The sequence below is a fragment of the Penicillium alfredii genome (assembly GCF_028826965.1).
Source record: "Penicillium alfredii strain IBT 34128 chromosome Unknown utg000011l_segment0_segment0, whole genome shotgun sequence".
Taxonomy (NCBI): Eukaryota; Fungi; Ascomycota; class Eurotiomycetes; order Eurotiales; family Aspergillaceae; genus Penicillium; species Penicillium alfredii.
Window position 1 is genome coordinate 443,120 of NW_026622708.1, and position 21,020 is coordinate 464,139.

Genomic DNA, 21,020 nt, shown 5'->3' on the forward strand with positions numbered 1-21,020 from the left:
TTGAACTCTACCTACACACTGCCAAAATTGAGACTTCGAACCACTGTTCAATGAAGTAGAAGAATCGTCTGATTAAATTAACCGAGTCGCTGAATGCTTTGCTTCGCTCGCCTTAAATATCTAATCCCACTGTACAGCGCCAGACATGCCGAAAAATCCCTTAAATATCAAGAAAAAGCAGCGCTGAATGGATGCAATATTACACAAGATCAAAAATGATGCACGCAGAAAAGTTTTATCACATGCTGGCCAGTTCCTGGTCGATCTGCCGGTCCAGGAACGAGCGCTTGTCGCCCGTGAGCGTAGTCTGCAGGCGCTGTTCAACGAGGACGCGAACTACATAATCAAAGTTAGTCATATGCAATATTCGTGAAAGAGAGAATATGATTAAGAAGAATGCATACCCTGCTTCTTGGTGACCGTGTCTAAATCAACCTCGGCCAGACATCCCCGAACAGCCTCGGTGATGGCCTGTTCGTCGGGTCCGCCGCCACCGCGGAAATCAAATGCAGTACTGGCAGGCCGCGACGGGTACTGTCCGAGGGGGCTGCGTGACCGCGAGCTTGCGAGCAGGTTCTCGGTGCTCTGCATGAGCCCGGTGCTTTGCCGGCTCAAATGACCGGGGCTCTCCTGGTAGCCGCTAAGATTGCCAATAGACATGTGCCGAGATGCAGCGGCGGGGTGGCCGCCCATCTGCGGGTAGTCGGTGTAGCGTGAGAAGCTGGACATGTGAGAGTTGCGATTGCCCGGGACATTGCCACCGACAAACGGCGCCGGCGACTGGGGCGGCATGTACGGACTCGCGTCGCGGCCCTGACCGGGGAAGCCAGTTAGAATGGTCGACGCGGGTTTCACAGACGAGTATTGCGAATGCATATCGTCCATCTCCATTGCCGTGTCGTCCATGTACCGGCCCGTTGAGAACAGCTTCTCCTGGCTAGGAGCGAGGTCCCCGCGGCGTCCGGGGAGATTGTTGGCCATGGCGTAGTCATCCCAGCGCTGCAGCGGAATGCTGCGCGGGTCGAAGCCCTCATCCTCCACAGCAATAACGCGCTTGTCACCTTTCTCGCCAATGACTACACGGGTGTTACCCCATGTGAAGTCATCCTGCTTCCAAAACGAGTAGAGCGGCAAGACGAAACTGTAGATGGGGAAGGCAATCAAGTAAATGATCATCCATCCGATATGCTGCCACTGCCGCTTGATAATGAAGATGATCGCCTGAAGACCATACACACCCGCAAGCATCACAATGGAAATCAAGGGAAACGGGCCAGTGCCGCTAGCCACACGGTAGATCAGATATCCAAGGTAGACGCAGGTTGCAGGGAGAATAATCGTTCCGAGCAGATCCACGAGCACGACGAAACGCATACTGAAACAACAGAAACCGCAGAGATCCTTCAGTGCTGCCAATTCCACGAGGTTGTGCACGGTCGAGTTGATCCAGCGGCGTCGCTGCGACAAAAGAACGCTCCAGGCTTCAGGGGCAGCCGTGCTTGCGTACGCGTCCGGGATGAATTTGTATCGCATTGTCGGGAAGTGCTTGGTCATAAGAGTGGTCAAATACCGGTCCTCGCCCAGCGACAAAAGGTTCTTCTTGTGGAGAGTGTCGACATCGTTGTCCGCATACTCTTCAATGACTTTGTCGGAAATGATTAGAGGACGACCCTTGTCGGCAGTCCGAAGACGATACATGCAGAAACTAATAACGGTAAGCATGGCAACTTAAAAAGCATCACAGACAAGGAAGATTTACCAGCCGGGAAGACAGGTCACACTGCCGAAAAGTGACTCGAATGCTTTAGCCAGGTGATGCGAGATGTAATATTCGTAAACCTGGATCATTGTCCACCAACTCCGTTCTTCGTTCTGAAGACTGGTCTCGCCGCAAATACCAGCAATCTTGGCATCCGCCGCACAGGCAGCGACCAAGCGATTCAAAGAATCCTCTTTGACACTGGTGTCTGCGTCGACCATGAAACAGTATTCGTAGAGCTCCGGGTCCACACCGATGATATTGTTTATCTGGTGGAACATTTCCAGCTCCAGCGGCGACATCGGGGCACGGTGGTGCACACGGTTCAAGAAATTCATGAGAAGAACTTGCGAGTCTCGTTTGCCTCGGTTGCCGGGCTTCGACTTTCTCTGTTCAGACTCCTTGCCAACTTTCACGATCACGGCATAGGGAACGACATTGCCCTCATACTCATAGAGACCGGAGTATACTTTGCCATAGTTGAGCTGGTCACTTCCCTGGCCAATAGACCTGAAAGGCAATGCGGGCGGGTCCATCTTGGGATCGACACCGAGAATGTCCAAAACAATCTTAGGCGTCGGTCGGTCATTGCCGCCACCAACGATCATACCATCACAGATGACACAGATCAGCTTCCTCTTGTTGTCGTACTGCAGGGCAGTCAGCGAATCGAGACCCTTTCGCAGGGCGTCCTCGCCTTCGGTGTACGCCGGAACCAAGCAAATCACAAATTTGTCCTGAGGTGCTGGACGGCGTTTGGACCCTAGCTGGAGAGCCGCCAAGAACTTGACAAGAATGACGGCGCAAATTAGGACAGTGAACGACAGAAGGATCCAGTTATTTACGGTGCACCTTGGCGTGTCTCGAAAATCAACCTTTCCTTGGTAGAACACATAGTCGAGGCACGTCTTGGCGTTCTTGAATTCCGTAGTGTCCTGCCATTTGTCCGTCACATCCGTTCCCGGGTTGTCCTTGAAGAGCGTGGTGACGGCGTCCGGCAAGAATTTGTAGTTGTCCCGGTTGTTCATCGTCTTCAGGGTGTAGAAATAGTCTGTCAAGTCATAGACCTTTTGGTTGACAATCACCCAATACCGCATGTCGTCATTGGCTTGTTTCTCGATTGTACCCTTGGTCCAGACCAAATCACCCTTGTAGTATGAACCAATTTTGGGCAGGAAGGTGTCCTTGTACCAGTTCTTGTCGTGCAGCTTCGTGTCTGGATTGGATTGCTGTCGGGGACCACTCTTGTGCTCCGCCTGGCCGTTGGTGATGGCGTTGGTATCGTTGTGCATCATCACAATTGAGTCGTCGTCGACGAAGGGGTAGCAGTACTGAGTCAGAGGCGGAGGAAAGTATGCATCCAAGTTCTGGCCCGCGAATTCCTTCATGTTCGACGAGGTGGTCTCATACCCGTTGTCACTGTGTTGCAGACGCCAGAACTTGCTGATATCGTAGACGCGGCCGTGGATGCTGACAAAGAAGTCATCATCCCCTTGATGCCAACTGACCTCTCTCGAATTCCAAACTTTGTCCTTGTTGGGGCAAAGCAGATCACCGAAGGCGATGATGTAAAAGCAGACAAGGCCGTTGAAAAGCAAAATCAAGAGCACCAGGACGACTTTTTCTCGCCAGGCCATCCGCACATCGGGACGTTTCATGCGGCCCACCCACCGGAGTAGGAAAGACGGAATAAAGAATGTCACTGCCCAGACGAGACCCGTCCAGGCCCGACGGCCCAAGGTGATTTCTTTCTTCTCGATGTGCTTCGGGTCACCAAACTCAGGATCGAGTTCGCCAATATATCGGCCGTAGTCGTCGTAGTATGCCACGTCTCCTTTCTTGTCATCGCCTTTATGGCCCAGCCCGTAGTCACCGGGGGAAGCAACATGGGTATAAGGCGCACTGGGAGCGATCGACCTAGCACCTCCCATGACACTCGGGGCCATTGCGTTGGGGTGTTGCAGGAAATCGGTTTGGCCCCCGAGCAGGTTACTACCTTCGCCAATGGGATTGCCGTCGGGGGAGTAGCCAGTGTCGTACATGGCAGGGCCGTATGTGAAAGGGTTCGTTGGATTTTCTTCCGGTTTGAGGTCAAGCATAGACTCAGCTTCCCACCACGCGCCTTCTCGCATCCAGATCCGCTGCTGGCCCACGACGGCATCGCCGTTGCTCCAACCCCTCTCGATGATCCAGTTTTCGACGCCGTCCTGGCCCTCTGTGCAGCCGAGGCGGGCATATCGACCAACAAACTCCTCGATATCGAAGTCGGCGGTGAAATCGAGCTGCTTGAGACGACGGTTTGCCCACTCTGGAAGCCTCCAGTCTCGGAGCTGACGCGACACCGCACCTGCCGACCATCCGGCGGCCGGGTTTGATCCACTCAGTTGGTCCGGTGTTTCATCGGTCGGATGAAGAGAGAGGTGGTACCATACGCGGCTGCTGCCAAGGGTGGTAGAAAGGTCGAACCGTCCTCGCTTGCCGACAGAGATGCCCTCCGTCTCGACCGGGAACAGCAGCTGTCGCAGAAAAGCATCGCTTTCAGCCTCGACTCCGACCTTCTCCAAAACGCCTTGTCGCTTGTCAAGTTCGTGCTCACGCTCTCGTCCAGCGACGCCGTTGGTAATGCCAAGGTCAGGCTCGACCTGTGCGACGGCGGCATTCATTTCATTGGCAACGGAGTTCCCAATGGCAGGGATGAGGACCCCATCTTCTCTCATCTCGGAGTTGATTCCGAGCTCATCATCGAAGACGCCGCGCATGGCAATTGCTTTACCGAGAGCCGGCCGTGGAATATCAATCACGGTAAGGCTGACAGTGTCATCGCTCGAATACTGCGCCGCACCGGTTCCACCACTACTGGAATCATTTTCCAACGTTCCCTGGACATCGGTGGCAATGGCATCGTTGGCTTTGCTGACCACCCAGTCCACCAGCGCTTCATAGATTCCGGCAATCAAGACCTCACGTTCATCGGTGGAGCATTTATGCAAAAGAATTTCCGGATCTACCCCCAAAAGACCGCCGACGTCTTCACATACTTCTTCTAGGTCTTCCTGGTCGACCATCAAACCGGCTGCATTGCCAAGCTTGAGAAGACCCGCAAGCACCGAGAGCAAGCCTCGGAGAGCGGCACCTTTGATTCCGATGACTTTCAAGGCTGCCCGGAAGTCCTCGGCGGAAGCCGTGTCGTCGGCGGTGGGAAGGTAGGATGGTGGACCGTACGTATTAGATCGGTTGAGCAAAGCATAGGCAGTAGGGTCTTTCAGTTCCAAGAATTCACGCTCGGCAGGGGTCGACGCAGAAGTCAAGAGATAATAGAAGACGTCAAATGCACGGTAGCCCGCCTCGTTGGGGACTTCGAGAAGACCCCTGCGGACATTGATGCCCGACGTTGACAAGGACAAGGACATGCCGACCACTGTTCCCTGCAAAGTCAAAGTGTATGTAGCTGCCAAGGCGGAGTGCAGACAGTACGATGGGTTGAACGAGGTCACCGCGGACAGCAACGGCCGCAACACGGCGAGCGCTGTGAAGGCCACATCCGGGGTAGAAAGTGGCAGTGCCATGAGAAACGGCTCGAGCAGTGAGGGTGTGGACTGGTGAAGCGAGCTGGTTGGTGTTAGCCGATACAAGTCCCTTGATCTTGATGTTGGGGTTGAGGACATACCACAAGGCTATGCAGCCATCCTCTGCCCGTCGCCGAGCATGCTCCCAGGCCCTAATGGCCATATCACGATCGACGGTGGCACCATTGCGTCCATCTGGCAAGGTGGTGGCCGCTGTGACCCAGGTATTGACGACTAAGCTTGTGCTCGAGTCCAGCTGATAGGGCTGACCAGCGGAGTAGAATGAATGAAGTGCATTCAGCAATGTTGTAGTCGAGACCTGGGTGGCATGCTGGAGGATCGGCCGTGGACCAGCCAGACCGGCGGACTGGGTAGAAAAGACCGAGTAGCGGTTCGACATGGTGGGCCTTGAAATTGTTGACAGCAGGAGAGTCAACTAGGGCCGACCGGTGCGTCACCACAACCACATGAGGCTTGGGCAATTGGAGCTGTGTGTTGATTTCTGGCTGTCCAATGGTGTGGAGATAAGATCAGAGTTCAGACGATCAACGAGCAAGTGTATAAGAGGGAGGCGAGGACAAGAGAGACTCCGGAGAAATGAGCGAGTGACTGGAGGGAATGACAGAGAGATGAGCAGGGAGAAGAGAAAAGAGCGATGGGCACAAGAAAAAGAAGCACAACAAGCGTGGGGAGACGGCAATCCACTTGAAAATTACCAGCTAGTGGAAATCAACGCCGATCCTCCGTGATCCCGATAAAGGATGCAATGTCACTGTCAGTGAAAGGATATAATTACTGCTAGATAGATCTGGTATATCACTATTCTATTCTATTATCTTTAGTTTTAGTTTTGAAATAATTGATTCCTCGATCTTTATCCAGAGTAGAGTATTTTTCTCTTTGTTACTCTATCCATGGATGGCTTATCGAAGCTGTCAAATACTGGATACATACAAGATACCGTAAATACAGGGGATTCAATACCAGTGCTATATTTGGGGTGTCTCACCAATGCCTTTTTTTTCTTTTTCTTTCTGACAGCGCAGATGATCGACTTCGCCACTGGGATTTCAGGGGACATTCCTACATTCTACCCCTATTTAGTAGCCAGCGAGCACCCTTGATTGTGAAAATGCAGAATATACATAAATAATAACTATTGTATTTGATTTTTTTTGGTGACTTATGAATTATCCATGGATTGTGAACGGCGAACCATCAAGTTGCCTCTCGGGCTAGCCCATTGTATGATCCAGGGAATGGGCTAGTTTCACCCGGAAGGATTTAGTGTTTGAGTGCCATGGAAGTGTCTTGCACCGAGGACCAGTTTAATTTATTTATAGTTAGGTGATAACAATCTATTGATTTATTTTAGCTTACTTAGTTATATATGTTGATGACTTAGATAATTGGTCTGTGATCTACATCTATTGCTGCAATACTTCCACAATCTACAGGATCACCATGTGGATAATGACCTGTCTCAGGGATGGCTAACGGGACTGGGGAACAGGTCAACCTCTGGTGGAGCCGTGTTAACCTGAGACCTCCCGTTAGGCCCATGTCTTTCTTTTGGTTTCCATGTATTTTTAGAGCAGCTGAAGCTATGATTCATTTTATATTTTGTTTTATATTTTGGATTTCATACCTATGTTTATATCTTGTATTTTGTATAATATAATATATTCAAGGCCTGCGATAGTATTATGTTGTCCACCGTACAAGCACGACCCGACGATCCGGTGGGTTTCTACCCGGCCCAATCGGCCCCCTTCTCCTATTGCTAGCGGTATTACCATATTTACAATACTCCAATTCCACCCCAGACCCTCTTATCGCTTTGTTGCTTTTTTTCCCTTCTCTTCTCTCTTCATTGTGTTGTCCCTTGTTCTCCCATGTCATGCTCGATTTGCTAGGGGCTTTCATTCCGAGTCTTGGGCATTCCTGAGCTTTTCCCTCACACGTTCATTCTTCGACAGCATCTAGGCCTGCCCAGCCCGTCGTTGAACCTCGGGCAGAAGTTGTCCATCCCACACTCGTTACCTCCATGAGCTGGTGAGATCTCTGCATCTCACACCCTCTCCAGATGGCTGGCATTTCATCGGCTGGTGCACCTGCACACGCCCAGCCGTCTCTCCCATCTCTGCCCGCCCATTTGCAGTCCGATACACACCTCACAGCCCATCTAGCCAGTCGGTATGGCCATTCCTACCCCTCTGAATCAATATCATACCCAGCATGTCTAATGATGAGGCCCTAGATTTCATGTCGGATTACCAACCGCTCGCCTTTCCTCGCAGGCACTGATTGCCTTGAATACATACACCTCTGCCACCAAGGGACCGGATGGCGGCAAGGAAGGCAGTGCTGCCGGGGATGCTGAAGATTTGGCTCGTCGGGCCTTGACTCGTTTGGGCTCCCGGGGAGAAAACCAGGCGGTTGTGTTTCTGTACGTCGGTCCCTCTGATTGTGCGGCGAATTCTAGCTAACCACACCCGAATTTCAGAGGCGAGAGTGGATCAGGTAAAACAACACTTCGCTCACATTTACTCTCTTCCTTTTTGTCCTTCTCATCGACTCCGTTGTCCTCCAAACTGTCCTACGCCGCTTTTATATTCGATACCTTGACAACCACCAAATCGGTGACCACCCCGACTGCTTCCAAAGCTGGTCTGTTCCTTGAACTGCAATACGATGGCTCGTCCTCTGTCAACCCCACCTTGATTGGTGGCAAGATAATTGATTATCGATTGGAGCGGAGTCGGATCTCATCCGTTCCTACGGGTGAACGCAGCTTCCATGTGCTCTACTACCTGCTTGCTGGTACCAGTGCTGCCGAGAAAACCCACCTGGGCTTCGACAATAGCATTCATATCCAAACTTCCGGGGGAAAGCTCTCCTCGGGCTCGATCAGCCACAAACGGTGGCGATATTTGGGCCATCCCACGCAGTTGAAGGTCGGGGTCAACGATACCGAGGGCTTCCAGCATTTCAAGACCGCCCTGCGGAAGCTCGAGTTTTCTCGCAGCGAGATCGCCGAAATATGTCAGATTCTGGCCAGTATTCTTCACATTGGCCAGCTGGACTTTGTCACTGGGCAGGCCACTACCACGGGCGCCGAGGAGAGTGGTGGCTACTCTCACGAAGGCGGCGAAACGGTGACTGTGGTGAAGAACAAGGATGTCCTCGCCATTGTTGCCGCGTTCTTAGGTCTCAGTGTCGAGGCTCTGGAAAACAGTCTGGGTTACCGAACTAAGACCATCCACCGCGAGCGAGTGACAGTCATGCTGGACCCGAAGGGTGCGCGGCAGAATGCCGATGCCTTTGCCCGCACAATCTACTCACTTTTGGTCACCTATGTGATCGAGACGGTGAACCAAAAGGTTTGTGCGGCCGAGGATAGTGTGTCGAACACAATCTCTATCGTGGACTTCCCGGGCTTTGCCCAAGCCCCGTCCACTGGCTCAACCTTGGACCAACTCCTCAGCAATGCGGCCACCGAGTCTCTTTACAATTACTGCCTCCAGTCTTTCTTTGACCACAAGGCCGACATGTTGGACCGCGAGGAGATCACCGTTGCGGCGACGAGCTACTTCGACAACACAGACACCGTGCGTGGCCTTTTGAAGCACGGCAACGGGCTGTTGAGCATTTTGGATGACCAGATGCGGCGTGGTCGGTCCGACGCTCAATTCTTGGAGAGTGTGCGGAAGCGTTTCGAGAACAAGAACCCATCTATCTCGGTCGGTGATTCCAACTCTGCCACCGCCAGTGGCTATGTGTCCTACGGCGCTCGTTCGGCATTCACTGTCAAGCACTTTGCCGGTGAGATCGACTACTCTGTTACCGGTCTCATCGAGGAAAATGGAGAGGTGATCTCGGGTGATCTCATGAACCTCATGAAATCCACCCGAAGTGATTTTGTTCGCGAGCTGTTTGGCCAAGAGGCTTTGCAGACCATTTCACACCCTCGCGAAAAGACGTCGATTATGCAGGCCCAGGTCAGCTCAAAGCCGCTGCGGATGCCGAGCATGGCCCGACGAAAGGTTGGCGCCCCATCTCGGTTTGCTTCCGATGCATCTCGCGCTTTGAGCGATGAGGCGGAAGAACCCGACAGTCAAGCAGCAATCTCCAAGCCACAGGCAGGAAGCCGAAAGACAGGGCTGATGACTGGCCCTCCCCAAGGGGCTGCCGGTCAATTCCTTTCTGGTCTTGAGATTATCAACAAATGCCTGACCTCGTCGAACTTGAATCCATATTTTGTGATTTGTCTCAAGCCCAATGACCGCCGGATCGCCAACCAATTCGACAGCAAATGTGTTCGGATGCAACTCCAGACTTTTGGAATCGCGGAGATCAGCCAGCGGCTGAGAAATGCTGACTTTAGCGTCTTCCTTCCTTTTGCAGAGTTCCTGGGCTTGGCTGACATCGGTAATGTCGTGGTGGGGAGCGATAAAGAAAAGTCCGAGGTCGTCCTGGATGAGAAAAGGTGGTCGGGCAACGAGGCTCGTGTGGGCAGCACCGGTGTCTTTTTAAGCGAACGATGCTGGGCAGACCTTGCCAAGGTCGGCGAACGTGTAGTCCCATCCTATGGGGTTGCCGGAGCCGACTCAGGCAATGGTGTTTCCCACACCCCCGGTGGGAGTATGGACGCCAAGGTGCGGCTGCTCAATCCTGCAGACCAGTCCCCTGGCGCCTTTATCTACGGGGATGACACCAAGCAAGGGTACTTTGGTAGCCGTGAGTTGGATGGCCGCTCCGATGCCGGGGCTTCGGCCTTTAACTCTGGCGATATGTTCCGGAATCTCGAGACCCGGGAGCAGATGCTAGAGAAAGGCAACGAGAAGAATATGGAAGAGGTGGATGATGCTCCTGTCTCGGGCAGCCGCCGACGCTGGATGGCCTTGGTCTATCTTCTTACATTCTACATCCCCGACTTTTTCATCAAATTCTTCGGTCGGATGAAACGGAAGGACGTGAGAGTCGCCTGGCGCGAGAAATTTGCAATTAACTTGATCATCTGGTTCGCCTGCGCCGTCGCTGTCTTCATGATCGTGGCATTCCCCGGATTGGTTTGCCCAACGCAGCATGTTTACTCGGAGGGAGAGCTTAGCACCAACAACGGAAAAGGTGGACACGACTCCTTCGTCGCTATACGGGGTGTTGTGTTCGATCTTGGTTCATTCATGCCCTCTCACTTTCCCGATATCATCCCGCAGAAGTCATTGAAGAACTACGCCGGTAAAGATGCGACCAACCTCTTCCCTGTTCAGGTTTCAGCTTTGTGCCAGGGAGTGAAGGGCCATGTGGATCCAAGCGTGCCTTTGGATTACCGTTCGAATCAGAATGAGTCGTCCGCCAAGACGTCCAATGATGATTTCGATATCAACGCCAAGTATCATGACTTCCGCTCGTGGACCGACGACCCTCGCGCGGACTGGTTTTACGAGCAGATGGTCATGATGCGAGCAAGCTATAAGAAGGGCTATATCGGCTACACTCCCAAGGGCATGAAGAGCCAGGCAGATGACAACTCCAAGAACATCGTGAGCATCAATGGGAAAGTTTACGATATGACCTACTACATTGCTGGACCCCGAGTGCCTCGTGCCCCCGCTGGAAAGAATGTTTCTCACAACCTCGACACGGACTACATGGATCCTATGCTTGTCGACATCTTCCAACAGAAATCTGGATTCGATGTAACCGAGTTGTGGGATAACCTTCCTTTTGATTCCGGCCTTCGCCAACGGATGCAGCTTTGTCTCGACAACTTGTTCTTTGCTGGCCACGTCGATACCCGAAATTCTGCGAAGTGTCAATTTGCGCGGTATTTCATCCTCGCGATTTCCATTATGTTGTGTGCCATCATCACCTTCAAGTTCCTAGCTGCTCTGCAGTTTGGAAAGAAGAATCTTCCCGAGAATCTGGACAAATTCATTATCTGTCAAGTCCCGGCGTACACCGAAGACGAGGACTCACTTCGTCGTGCTATTGACTCCATGGCTCGCATGCGCTATGACGATAAACGCAAACTTCTTATGGTGATTTGTGACGGTATGATTATTGGTCAAGGCAACGACCGCCCAACTCCACGCATTGTTCTGGATATCCTGGGTGTTCCTGAAACTTTAGACCCCGAGCCACTGAGCTTTGAAAGTCTGGGCGAAGGCATGAAGCAGCACAACATGGCCAAGGTCTACTCGGGTTTGTACGAGGTGCAAGGTCATATTGTTCCTTTCCTGGTCGTTGTCAAGGTCGGTAAGCCTTCTGAGGTCTCGCGGCCCGGCAACCGTGGCAAGCGTGACTCTCAGATGGTTTTGATGCGGTTCCTCAACCGTGTCCATTACAACCTGCCTATGAGTCCCATGGAACTTGAGATGCACCATCAAATCCGGAACATCATTGGTGTCAATCCAACTTTCTACGAGTACATTCTGCAGGTAGACGCCGATACTGTGGTGGCACCCGATGCCGGTACAAGATTTGTGTCATCTTTCCTGTCTGATACACGCCTTATTGGTGTCTGTGGAGAGACCGCGCTATCGAACGCCAAAACCTCGGTCATCACAATGATACAGGTGTATGAGTACTACATCTCCCACAACCTGACCAAGGCATTCGAAAGTCTGTTTGGTTCCGTCACCTGCTTGCCCGGTTGTTTCACTATGTATCGCATCCGCTCGGCAGAATCCGGCAAACCCCTGTTCGTCAGCAAGGAAGTGGTCGATGCCTACTCGGAGATTCGCGTGGACACGCTTCACATGAAGAACCTGCTGCACCTGGGCGAGGATCGTTACTTGACGACGCTACTCCTGAAGCATCACCCGAAGTTCAAGACCAAATACATCTTCCGGTCTCATGCCTGGACAGTGGCACCCGAAAGCTTTGCGGTCTTCCTCTCCCAGCGCCGCCGATGGATCAATTCTACTGTTCACAACCTGATCGAGCTAATCCCGCTGCAACAGCTGTGTGGCTTCTGCTGCTTCAGTATGCGGTTCATCGTGTTTGTTGACCTTCTCAGTACCATCATCCAGCCAGTCACCGTGGCATACATCATTTACTTGATTGTATGGCTGGTGCGAGACACCTCGGTGATCCCATACACGGCGTTCATTCTTCTGGGTGCGATTTATGGTCTGCAGGCGATCATCTTCATTATCCGTCGAAAGTGGGAAATGGTTGGTTGGATGATCATTTACATTCTCGCCATCCCCGTTTTCTCGCTTGCGCTTCCACTCTACTCGTTCTGGAACATGGACGACTTCACCTGGGGCAACACGCGTGTCATCACCGGAGAGAAGGGCCGCAAGGTTGTTATCTCCGACGAAGGCAAATTCGACCCGGCTTCGATCCCCAAGAAGCGCTGGGAAGAATACCAGATGGAGCTCTGGGATGCGCAGACCTCGCGCGACGACCGCTCCGAGCTCTCGGGCTATTCGTACGGAACCAAATCTCATGCCTTCCCGCAGTCCGAGTATGGCTTCCCCGGCTCTCGTCCCGCCTCGCAGCTGGACCTGCCACTGCTCGGTGCTGGCTCTCGTCTTTCCTTGGCTCCGTCAGAGATGATGAGTCGCCACATGGATATGGACATGGGCATGGAGGACTTTTCTCATCTGCCTGCCGACGACGCCATCCTCGCTGAGATCCGTGAGATCCTGCGCACGGCCGACTTGATGAACGTCACGAAGAAGAGCATCAAGCAGGAGCTTGAGCGCCGCTTTGGTGTGAATCTTGATGCCAAGCGGCCATACATCAATTCTGGTATGTTTACTTTCCCGTTTCCGCTTGTGATGTAGAAAAGAATCCCGGCTAACCTTGTTTTCTTTTTATAGCCACTGAGGCTGTCCTCTCGGGCCTGCTCTAGACTGGCTGATGACAGTTTACATTTATTTACATCGTAATAGTTGAAATCTGGAAGGATTGGGGGATTGGGGGATTGGTGTTTATTCCTGCTACTTGTGTTATTATCCCTTTTATTTTTCATTTCTGTCGAGCGACTTTTGCATGGATGGAAGCCTTTTCAGCGTGGTCTTTTTGCCTTGGACTTTTTTTCCGGAATTTGTTGATCCTGTCTCAAAATCTGCTGGTCTTTTCAGTAGCGTTGCATTCAATCGCATAATCCGCAGAGTCTACCTCTCTGGTGTTTCGCCTGAACTATGGATATAATGCGCCAGGCATAGGATAGCTGGTGGTAGGATTCAGGTTTTCACAAGATGTCCATCTCAAGTTATGTACTTGAATGGCTGCATATATAAAACGTGCGAGTATGATCCTAATTGTGGCTGCCACTCATAAATGAGTATTCTGCGGACAGGAAACAATCTATAATCCGAACCGAGACTATCTCGAGAAGCATCAATGTTTAGACACCTACATTCACTGATATAAATCCATCACCCTGACACCCACAGAGACCACTGACAGCCCGCCATGCCGAGTGGGGTATGCAGATCCTATCAAATCGTATCTGCATTCCATTCCATATATACAAGCTGCGATCCCCGCACCGGCACTATCTGTCTCAGTCTATATCTCTCCAAGGACCAAGAACCAAGAACCAAGAACCATCCTTCGAATCAAAGACACCCTCACAATGTCCGACCCGACCACCCAACCCCAACCCCCAGCCCCAAACTCCACTACAACCGACCAACAAACAAAAGAAGCCCACGCCGCCTTCACCGCAACCCTCCACTCCGTCGGCGCCAACCTCGAAGCCCCACTCCGCGACCGCGCAACAACCATCCAGAGCAACGCCGCCGCCCTCGAGCGCCAGGAGACCGAGCTGGCCGAGACCACGCAGCGGCTGGCGCGCCAGAACCAGCAGTGGACGGGGCTGGCGGATGAGACGCGCGATGGGCTCAAGGAGATTGGGGACGTGCAGAATTGGGCGGAGATGATTGAGCGGGATTTGTTGGTTTTGGAGGAGATGATGGGTGATGTGGAGGGTCAGGAGAGTGAGTCTGTGAATGGGGATGTGGGCGTGGATGCAGATGCAGATGGTGAAAGGAGGAGGGTCGAGGAAGAAGTAGAAGGTGATTCTGGGGACGGGAGGATCCCGCAGAATGGGGATTTGGGTTTGGATGGTGGTCATCACGATGCGAAGGATTCTAAGGTCAAGGCGGAGAATGGGACTCGGTCGTGGTTCCGCTGGTGGTGACTGGCATCATATGATCTTAGTATAGTTGTGTGGTTGTGTTTGTGTATATCGAGGTCAATCGTTGCTGGTTTCATCCATCGTCCTCGTCTTCGCCTTCTTCTTCCATGTACTCCTTCCATACCCCCAAGCCCCCTCCCCAGGGGTCTCCCATTCATCCCACTCATCCCACTGCCCAAGACTCATCAGATGCCGCATCGTCGGTCGACCATGCGGACAGTTCCAGGGCTTATCGATAGTCCCCATATTGCGGACCACGCGCTCCATTTGCCGCGCCGTCAGCGTCTTTCCCACCATAATACTCGAGCGACAGGCGCGCATAGCGAACATCTTGCGCACTTTGCTGGGACGCGGCACCGAGGACTCGCTGGTGACAGCAGACTCCGACAGCAACACGATCAGCTCCTCCAGATCCCGCGAACCAAAAACTACTTCCTTGCTGAGCGGCAACGAGACGAGCTGGCAGCGGCGGCCGATGGGTTCGTCGCCGCTTTCGTCGACGGTAACGATAAAACCGTTCTTTTCTAGCGCGGGGCGGTTTTCGAGCACGATCTCCTCTTCCACGGCCGTGAGGTCGAGACGCTGCGGGCGGACCAGTCGCTGGTTCTGGACCACGGTTTCGGCTTGGAGACGCTCAAAGTTAAATTTCTCGTCGGAGGCGTGTTGATCGATGATGAACAGCTCGTCGTGGTCCTCTGCGGGCCGGACAGCCAGGATGAATCCCAGGTTGAATTGCCCGGCGATGCGCATCTGCGCGAAATCGGTCTTGCTAACTGTTAGGGACAGTCGGTCCTCGGGGGTTTTGTCATTGAAATCGGCTTCTTCCGGTCCAGACGATGGCCCATGGGGCTGCAGACAGTCTTGCAACTTTGTCATTTGCGACTGTAGCCGTGAAAGGGATCCATCAATTGTGCTCACAAGTTGCACGGTGGTATCACGGTGGGTGGTACCCTTGTTAATTTTGTTTGCGCGGCTGGTGTTAAGCTCTTGGGGAAGCATGGCTGTTTCTTCGGCGTCGTGGATGAGCTGTTGCACCCTGGCCTCTTCTTGAGCCTTTTTATCGGCTTCATCGACGCCGCTTTCATCTGCGATAAGTACCCTCTCTTCCTCGTTGGCTTCCTGGTCTTTGTCAATTGCCGGTGGGTCAGACGAGCCCTGTTCTTCGGGAACGTAATCCATATCCTCGGATGGAGGAGCGGAACTCGCTTCGCCCTCATCCTCATCCTCGTCTTCTACGTCGTCATTTTGATCAACCTCATCTGCAGAGCCATCGTCTGCTTCTTCATATTCGTCTTCTTCCTCGTGTTCCTCGGGCGGCTGCGACCCGGGAGCCGCAAAAGCCTTCATATGTTTGCCGAATATATTAGGCCGCGATGGTGTATGGATTTTTCGTTTCCGTTGCGGCGGTTCCCTAGTAGACGGCGACGCGTCAAATGCTCGCTTGCGCGGTAGACCGCTGCCGACCATGGAAGTAACCGTGCGATTCCCGATGGTGATAGTCGCCATCTCAGCCGGGACACGTCGTGGGCGCATTCTATCGAACGCGTTCTGGACCACATTTGGAGTTTCATCGAGGTCCTCGTGCTGACGAGTGGGTGGTTGTTCCTCTTCTGAGGACTGTGATGAGGGTTCTTGGGAGATATCAGGCTCCGGATCGTCCTCTTCCAGAGCCTCTGGTGGCTCGTCAAGATCCTCTTGGTGTTCATAATCGGCAGATGGGGCTTCTGGCTCAGGTTCAGCAGGGGCCGTGGCGGGAGATGGCTTCGGTGCTCGACTGGGTGTTTTTGTGACCGTGAGAGGAGAAGATGGAGCATCGGCTTGGTTCGTGTGGTCATCTTGCGAGCTCATAAAACGCTTCATTCTGCCTTGAGCGCTTTGAATGCTGGTTTGCGGCTCATCCTCTACCGACTCATCCTCGTCCTGACCTTGACTTGACTTTGTAGGAGTTTCGGACGCAGGTTGATTGACCTGCCGAGCAGTCGAAACCCCCGGTAATGAACCGAGAGCCTGCTGTTTAACAGCCGACGGCTTGGACCCGAGAACCTGGGACTGCGGGACCGTCTGATCCGCCGCCTCGAAAAGCTGCGCAAGAGACGTCTTGAGCGACTCAATCAACGCGGCGGCATCATGAAGCAGGATCGAGCGCTTATCCGGCGAGACATTAACATCGTAGGCATTTGTGTCCATCTGGAAATCAGCAAAGATAAATGGCGACTGCGACACATTAAACGACTTATAAACTTCGTTAAAGGCCTTGGCAATCTGCGGCAGCCCACAAGGGCGCGAGTTCACAAAGAACATTTGACGATCTGGAGTCTGGCGTCCTTCGCCAAACACCGGCCGCGAGATATGGCCGCGCAGCTGGATATGGTTGAGCTGCTCCCCATTCGTTGCCGCAGCACGCCTCGTCGCTGCCGACGGTTCAAACTCCAGCTCAAGATCGAGCGGAATCAGCGCTGACAGCGTCTTGGCCCCGTAGACGTTCGCAATATTCTCCTTGGTGGTGCGATTGGCGTTGGTTGAGAACACCACCACATTCCGTGTCTTGCCCACCGCGTTGCGCACGCTGAACCGTACCCCACTGCTAATGCACGCGTAGGCATGGAGCAAATTCAACACCTTCCCATATTCCCGCTTGATATTCTTCTCCAGCTCTCGTCGACGCACAGGGAGTCGCTTGAAGATCCCCTCCACCGACGCGGTAGTCCCCTTCTGCCCGGCCACAATCTGCGTCTTGCCGAGTTTCCCGGACTGTTCAAAGTCGAGACGGTTCGCGCGCGGGACCTGCTGAGCTTGGGCTGTGACGATGTGGAAATCGGCGAGGGCGCACAGCGAGGATAGCGCCTCGCCTCGGAAGCCGAAGGTGTTGAGGCGCGAGAGGTCATCGAACGAGGATAATTTGGAGGTATAATGTTTTAATGCTGGACGATGAATCATTCCACTGTCAGCTTATCGCTGTTACAATCCCACAAATATATAAGCGGAGGGTACGGCACCAATGTTCGCATAGTTATCCGGCGCAATCCCGCCGCCATTATCCTGCACCTCGATTAAATCCAGCCCATTGTTCTTGAACCGGACCTCTGCAGGAAAACTCCAGAGTTAGAGAATAACACACCAAACCACTGAAAATGCACCATGTGCACTGGCAGTTGCTCACCAATCGACGTGGCGCCGGCATCGAGACTGTTCTCAACCAGCTCTTTGGCGACGGAGCACAGGTCGACGATGACCTGACCCGACTGGATTTGATGGACCTGAAGAAAGAAAAATCAGAGAGAGCTCAAACACAACACCAGCGCTTTTGAAGCATACCGATCGGGCCTCGATGGCCTGGATGGTCGCCATGGTTTCATGAGAGAGCGCGTTGCACTTTACGCGTGAGTGCCAAGCTCCACGCGCTCCGGAGCTGTGGAGGTGCCGACTCAGCCATGTGCGTCATCTCTAGATTTCTCTTCGCAATAGTTCCAGCATTTCTAATTCCTTTCCATGATCGTATCAGGCTGAATCTTTGATGCGGTATATTATAAAGCTATGACGAATGAATCTTCGGTCCAAAAATAACTGGTCTTCAAGCTAAATTGAACAAATTGAACATTCGAATGCTGGTGCTATCACTACTGCAATATACCCAAAAAGACACAGAAACCACCGTGGAAATACGGATCGCTTGGAACGCCTCAAAGCCCAGTCTCAACATTCTAGTAAACGCCGAAGCGATCTGGCAGAAGAACGGGTGCAACCAGCGTCCACAAATAGATCGCATAGCACACCCACGCGCTGACGATCTTCACCCAGCTGGCCCAGTAAGTGCGGCCTACCGGAGCAAAGTCCATGGTGGACTCGACCTGCAAGCCTTGAGCCAGCAAAGTTGCCACCCAGGTCGTGGCGAGGAAGAAAATAACGTGGAAGAGCGAGTAGTTGTACTGCGTCGAGACGCGTTCGTCGTCCTTGTTGCTGTTCTCAAACTCTTCTTCGTCATCGCTCTCATCCAGGGCACTAGCCGGCAAACTCCCGCTCTCAACCGCGGCCCGGAGAGCCTCGGCGCGCATTTCCCGGCGACTGTTGGGCTGTTGGGTGATGAGGCCGTGCTCGTTGTCCTCCGTGCCCAGCGCAGCGTAGTTGTGACCACCCTTGGATCCCAATGCGATTCCCTGAGTAGCAGCGCGCGTGGTCGTGTACGCGATGGTCGCCATGGTCACAATGGCACCCAGGACGATAGTGACGGTTCGGGTTCCCCGCGAGCGGATCAGCGGGTTGCAGTTGTTGTCATCGGGCTCCATCGAAACGGCGGACAAGGTGAGGTACGTGCAGTAGACGGTGACCATCGCAGCCTGGGCCAGACCCGCCCGAGTATTGGATTCTTGGACCGCCGGCTGAACGGACACGAACGAAATGATGAGGAAGACGATGAGGTTAATCTAGAAGGTGTTAGTTCAGCACACGAGATTTAAACCGCACCAAAACATACCGTGATCGCGGCTTGGTTCATGGAGCACCCGCTCTTCGCGAAGAAAATGTACATCAGGATTGTCATGACGAGCGACGCCAGGTACATGCCGAGGGTGGAGCCAATAAGCAGGCCACGCCACAAACGGGAGTCGCTGTCCTCAATCTTTTGCAGGCACAACTCGGCCCACGAGTGCGCAAGGTCCACCAATAGAATCAGACCCAAAAGCAAAAAGAGCATGGCGCTGAAGAAAGCGATGTAGTTGCCGTAGACGAAGAAGAAAGGCTCGGGGATGAAGAATGACATGACCACAAAGGCCACCCAGAGAACGACCTTGGGGCCCCAGAAACCATTCTGAATCGCCGCGCGGCTATCTTTGGAGGTTTTGACACCGAGAAGGAGGAGCGCAAGGATCAGATGAAAGAGACCGAGGCCAAAGTTGATGCGGTGGACCGCCACCCATCCATGGCATTCTTTCCCATCGCACCGAATCTCCATGTAGTCTAGTGTCAAGTGTTGCAACTTCTTGAGTGCCCATGGGGTGAGCATGATCCAGGATATAATCGAGTTGATCAAGAGAATGAACGCATAAGCGATCCGTGTCGCCATACTGTGGCGAGTGTTAGTTCGGAGTCGGTCGCACTTGAAGATCAGGGGATTTACCTGTTCTGGAATTTCCCACAAGCACTGCAGACAGCAGAGCATGTTGCAGCACCACAGCATGATGTTCCGACGGTTACGAGCTGTTCCGGGAGGCGATCGCATCAGCCGTCTGCTCGATATCGTTCAACTGGGGGAGGGGCAACATACTGTACCAACACTCGGTACCGCCATCAACGGTAGAGATAGGAGGGCACCCATAATTGGGGGTGTTTAAAGGGCAGAGACTCAGTGTTGTTGTGACTCGAATGCGATGAGGAGACGAGTGGAGAAGCCAGCGGAGATGATCGCGGTCGCCTTCGTCATGTCACGTGGGTTGTATTATGTCAGCTGGCATGTGGGCAAAAGCGGCGCTCCCTATTTGCCTAATGCGTCCGAGCACCTCCTTACAATGCGATCATATTCTTCTCTTTCATCCTACATAGCCTCATTATCAGCATAAGAAGTCTAATGGATTTATGCACCCGAGCTTTATGATCGGCTGACGCACATCTACCCATGCCCACGGCACTCACTCCTCCCTAGTGTGGGGTACTTGACACACACTCGGGACAACTAACTCACAGATCACGATCTGTAGCCCATTCAGCTGTACATCACTACTCGATATATTTATTTGACTATATGACCATTGTCATCTCATGTGGCTCAATGGTTTGCTCTCGGTAGGCTCTTAGCCTGTGCGCGAAGTTTAATAAGAGGGGATCCATTGGAGAGTCTTTCAGCCAAATTGCCCTCAGGGTAGATATGAGATCAGGGAACATTGACATTATATGGATTTGAATAGATTGAATAGCAACAGCCAGCACGTACCTCATCATATTAAACCTGACTGGGGCACATAGGCGCGGTCAAGGTATCTATCTACCTGGTTTAAAAAATAGCCCAGAGCATATCTCAACATTATTTTTGAATTTGCCAAGGCATCGAAGTACGAGTATAGAACGGGATAAAACAGGATTTGTGGCGGTAGATGCGGCCACTGCCTTGGTAGATGTGATTAAATTCCTTGATGCGTGGTTTTCGCTATAGCCTATAAGAATGAATCTCTGTTTCTAGGGTTGTGGTACAAAAACATGTCGATATATTTAAACTGGACTGGAAGAACAAGAAACACCAGAGAATAAGCATAACGAGGTAACCAGCACACATGCTGAAGACTAAGATTGTGGCCTGAATTGTGGCCTAGATTGTGCCTGGTTAACTAGTTAGTTAAGCCAGATTATGCCTGATGATCCAGGCCACCATGCAGCCTCGCTTTCTAGGACTCAACTTTGCCGAGCGCCTACATCGGCAATCGGAAAGACGAGAAAAAAAGGGCAGAAAAAAAGTAGAAAAAAGCAGAAGAACAACTGGCATTCTCCAGAAACTGTTGGGGATGCAGACTCCATCACATGTAAATTCCCACCCCCTCCAAGGTGGGGC

At 52.7% G+C, this 21,020-nt stretch overlaps 5 protein-coding genes across 5 annotated transcripts; 2 read left to right on the top strand and 3 right to left on the bottom strand.

Moving 5' to 3' along the window:
• Nucleotides 1–238: 238 nt before the first annotated feature.
• Nucleotides 239–5,725, bottom strand: csmB (putative chitin synthase; the record flags this gene model as incomplete). Its single annotated transcript, XM_056659122.1, has 4 exons — nt 239–336; nt 405–1,705; nt 1,760–5,368; nt 5,427–5,725. The coding sequence occupies 4 exons, from the start codon at nt 5,723–5,725 to the stop codon at nt 239–241; spliced, it is 5,307 nt and encodes a 1,768-aa protein (XP_056507415.1).
• A 1,686-nt stretch (nt 5,726–7,411) lies between these two features.
• On the top strand, nt 7,412–13,192 carry chsE (chitin synthase class Va; the record flags this gene model as incomplete). The annotated part of the gene is made up of 4 exons (XM_056659123.1): nt 7,412–7,521; nt 7,586–7,774; nt 7,832–13,089; nt 13,161–13,192. The coding sequence occupies 4 exons, from the start codon at nt 7,412–7,414 to the stop codon at nt 13,190–13,192; spliced, it is 5,589 nt and encodes a 1,862-aa protein (XP_056507416.1).
• A 729-nt stretch (nt 13,193–13,921) lies between these two features.
• NUU61_008599 (uncharacterized protein) lies at nt 13,922–14,488 on the top strand (the record flags this gene model as incomplete). Its single annotated transcript, XM_056659124.1, has 1 exon — nt 13,922–14,488. The coding sequence occupies one exon, from the start codon at nt 13,922–13,924 to the stop codon at nt 14,486–14,488; it is 567 nt and encodes a 188-aa protein (XP_056507417.1).
• A 54-nt stretch (nt 14,489–14,542) lies between these two features.
• On the bottom strand, nt 14,543–17,833 carry NUU61_008600 (ATP-binding mismatch repair protein PMS1; the record flags this gene model as incomplete). The annotated part of the gene is made up of 4 exons (XM_056659125.1): nt 14,543–17,406; nt 17,482–17,568; nt 17,646–17,742; nt 17,801–17,833. 4 exons carry the CDS (start codon nt 17,831–17,833, stop codon nt 14,543–14,545), a joined length of 3,081 nt encoding a protein of 1,026 aa, XP_056507418.1.
• A 353-nt stretch (nt 17,834–18,186) lies between these two features.
• Nucleotides 18,187–19,796, bottom strand: NUU61_008601 (serine incorporator domain-containing protein; the record flags this gene model as incomplete). The annotated part of the gene is made up of 4 exons (XM_056659126.1): nt 18,187–18,906; nt 18,957–19,545; nt 19,599–19,678; nt 19,746–19,796. 4 exons carry the CDS (start codon nt 19,794–19,796, stop codon nt 18,187–18,189), a joined length of 1,440 nt encoding a protein of 479 aa, XP_056507419.1.
• Nucleotides 19,797–21,020: the final 1,224 nt, after the last annotated feature.